We start from the raw sequence: 2,444 nt of genomic DNA on the forward strand, positions 1-2,444 counted from the left end.
TTATGTTTCTTAACCCGTTTTTGTGTTTTGTTGGTCACCTCGCTTTAATCCTGCCTTTTAAGATCCTTTAACTATTTAGCTGATAATTTAATATCTACTGCATATATGTTACATATAGTAGATGTTTGATATTTATGGACTTTTGAATTTTAAAGTTAAAATTCACTTCTACATAACTCAGTCTTATTTATTTAACATATTTTATGGTAGTATGAGTGAACATTTTAATGTTTTCTGTATGTCTATTGTAGTATGAAATGAGCTTTTTAATGTTTTCTGTATGCCTAGCAAAGCACATTTAAAGAAGTATGGTTTTACATGTTAAGCTACTGTTGTGTGTGAAAGAGCTTAAATCAAATGCCTACATAATCTTTACTAAATACGCATAAGTGTTCCTATATAATCCTCACTTTATTTCTTTAAACTTTATTCAGAATTAAGATTAGGTTGTCCTTTAAGATTTCTTATTTTTGGTTATGAGAAGCACTAGATTATTCAAAAGATTATAAATTTTTAAAAGGGAGAATAGATAGAAGGTATTAATGATTAGAGTCTATTAAGGCAGTAGTACCTTATTTATTACTGCTTGCTCTGCCACAGAATTTAAATGTTGATTTAGAACGGAAAATTTCAACCCATCACCATTCAGTTATATTTGGGGGATCAAGTGCTTAATTTTAGATATCTTTCTATAATTACTTATAAAAATATAACATTTCAACCTAAATATAATAGTTTGAATGGTAGTTTTTTTACCTCCTAATATGCATTCTGGTTAAATAAATTTTACTTCTAGTAACCATAGTATTTTTATCTTCACCATGTAAACATAATTCGAAGAAACTCTGCTATAAATAATCATTTTTCTTAAGCATTTAATGAATGGAATATCAGTTATGCCAAGCATCAAATAAGTTAAATATCTTCTTCATGCTCCTGTCCTCTTAGGAGCCCTCATAAGTCATCAGCAGATTTATTTGTGTTTACTCTTTCTGTAACTAAGATGTATGCATGGAACAGAAACCACTTACATCATTTTAATATCTTTTTTATTAGAACAAACTAAAATTTCTATTTCAAACTATATTTTTTATTGTAATAACTCAGGTATTGGTCACTTACTTTAATAACTACAGATCTGATTCCTCTTACGTATTTCAAGGACACGGGTGGTCAGAAATCGTGAAAATTAAACAGATGGATCATCTCTTGGGATGCTCTGAGCCAGACCATTTCCTTCAGCAACTAAACATAATTTTTTCTTAAAATGACACATGTGTAAGAATTGGGTTTAAGCTGAAAGTACACAAACTATAAAGGGCTAAAACAAGAATTTTTAGAACAATTCCAATTTAAAATTGGGGTTTAGTGATTTAAATTGCAATTTAGTGATTCAAAGACCTTATCATTAATAATTTTCCTAGCACATAACTGTTACAGAAGTATCCTAGCTATTGCTTTGTCAAAAGAAAATATTAATGGGAAAGTTAAAATATAGGTCTGTTCTTCACTATATTTTTAGGTAATGTATACAGAATCTATGAATATTGCTAACTTGGATGACTTTTTAAATTATTTTATTAGATGGCTGAGAAGGAAATAGAATTGTTTCTACGAAATTATATTTTGCCCTTTAAAACTAACTATAAACCATAGAAAATGATGAAAAATGAACTCTTTACTCACTGTGTGTTTAAATAGTCCAGGTCCATCTTTAAAGATTAAATGAGGATTCATTTCTCTGGTAGTATATCATAGTTCTGTGATTTGATGGCAGGGAACAAAGTGAAATACTTACCAAACATTATTGTCAAGAGGGCAATCGGCATCACAAACAATCCAACCAGCAAATCAGCCACTGCCAGGGACATTAGAAAATAATTGGTAGCATACTGCAGCTTTTTCTCCAGTGAAACAGCTAGAATAACAAGGATGTTTCCACCAATTGTGGGTATTATCACCATGAGTATCAGAAGAGCTGCCCAGCGCGGTTTATTCCCCTGTTCCTCGCCAATCTGTTTCATTTCCTCTGGTATCGATCCTGTCTGTAATCCAGACCAGTTAGAAGAGATTAAGTGATCAAATGAGCTCTGCAAAGTGTGCTCAGGAATTGTGCTTTGTTCGGATACTCTATAGGAGAAAGCCATTCACCGTTTTTCAGTGATTTGATCCGATTCTGGACATTGGTCAGCATGATCAGTAGCTAAGTTGGTCATCTGCTTTTTTAAGGCATTGTACCCATGCCAAATACTCAAAGCCAAAGTTGACTCTTTCCTTTTAAAAAAAATCTCAGGTTCTCTGAAATGAGAGCGTACATGCATCTGTCCATGTCTGTAGGTAAGGACCAGTGTTGTGTATTCTGCAGAGGCTCAGATTTCAGATGATTAGCGAAAGAATCCAATAGCTGTAAAAAAGGACTATTTTATTAGTTTCTCTTTTTTTTT

At 31.9% G+C, this 2,444-nt stretch overlaps 2 protein-coding genes across 2 annotated transcripts in view; one reads left to right on the top strand and one right to left on the bottom strand.

The window, feature by feature from the left end:
* Positions 1 to 2,162, bottom strand: part of HTR2B (5-hydroxytryptamine receptor 2B) — a 10,590-nt gene extending 8,428 nt beyond the window's left edge. The window contains exon 1 of the mRNA XM_011381037.2: positions 1,799 to 2,162. Coding sequence (XP_011379339.1) covers positions 1,799 to 2,147 — 349 coding nt within the window. The 5' untranslated portion in view covers positions 2,148 to 2,162. The remainder of the gene's footprint in view (positions 1 to 1,798) is intronic.
* Positions 1 to 2,444, top strand: part of PSMD1 (proteasome 26S subunit, non-ATPase 1) — an 89,272-nt gene that overhangs the window by 33,138 nt on the left and 53,690 nt on the right. The gene's annotated exons all lie outside the window — the stretch shown is intronic.

The sequence above is a fragment of the Pteropus vampyrus genome, unplaced genomic scaffold (assembly GCF_000151845.1).
Source record: "Pteropus vampyrus isolate Shadow unplaced genomic scaffold, Pvam_2.0 Scaffold423, whole genome shotgun sequence".
Classification (NCBI taxonomy): Eukaryota; Metazoa; Chordata; class Mammalia; order Chiroptera; family Pteropodidae; genus Pteropus; species Pteropus vampyrus.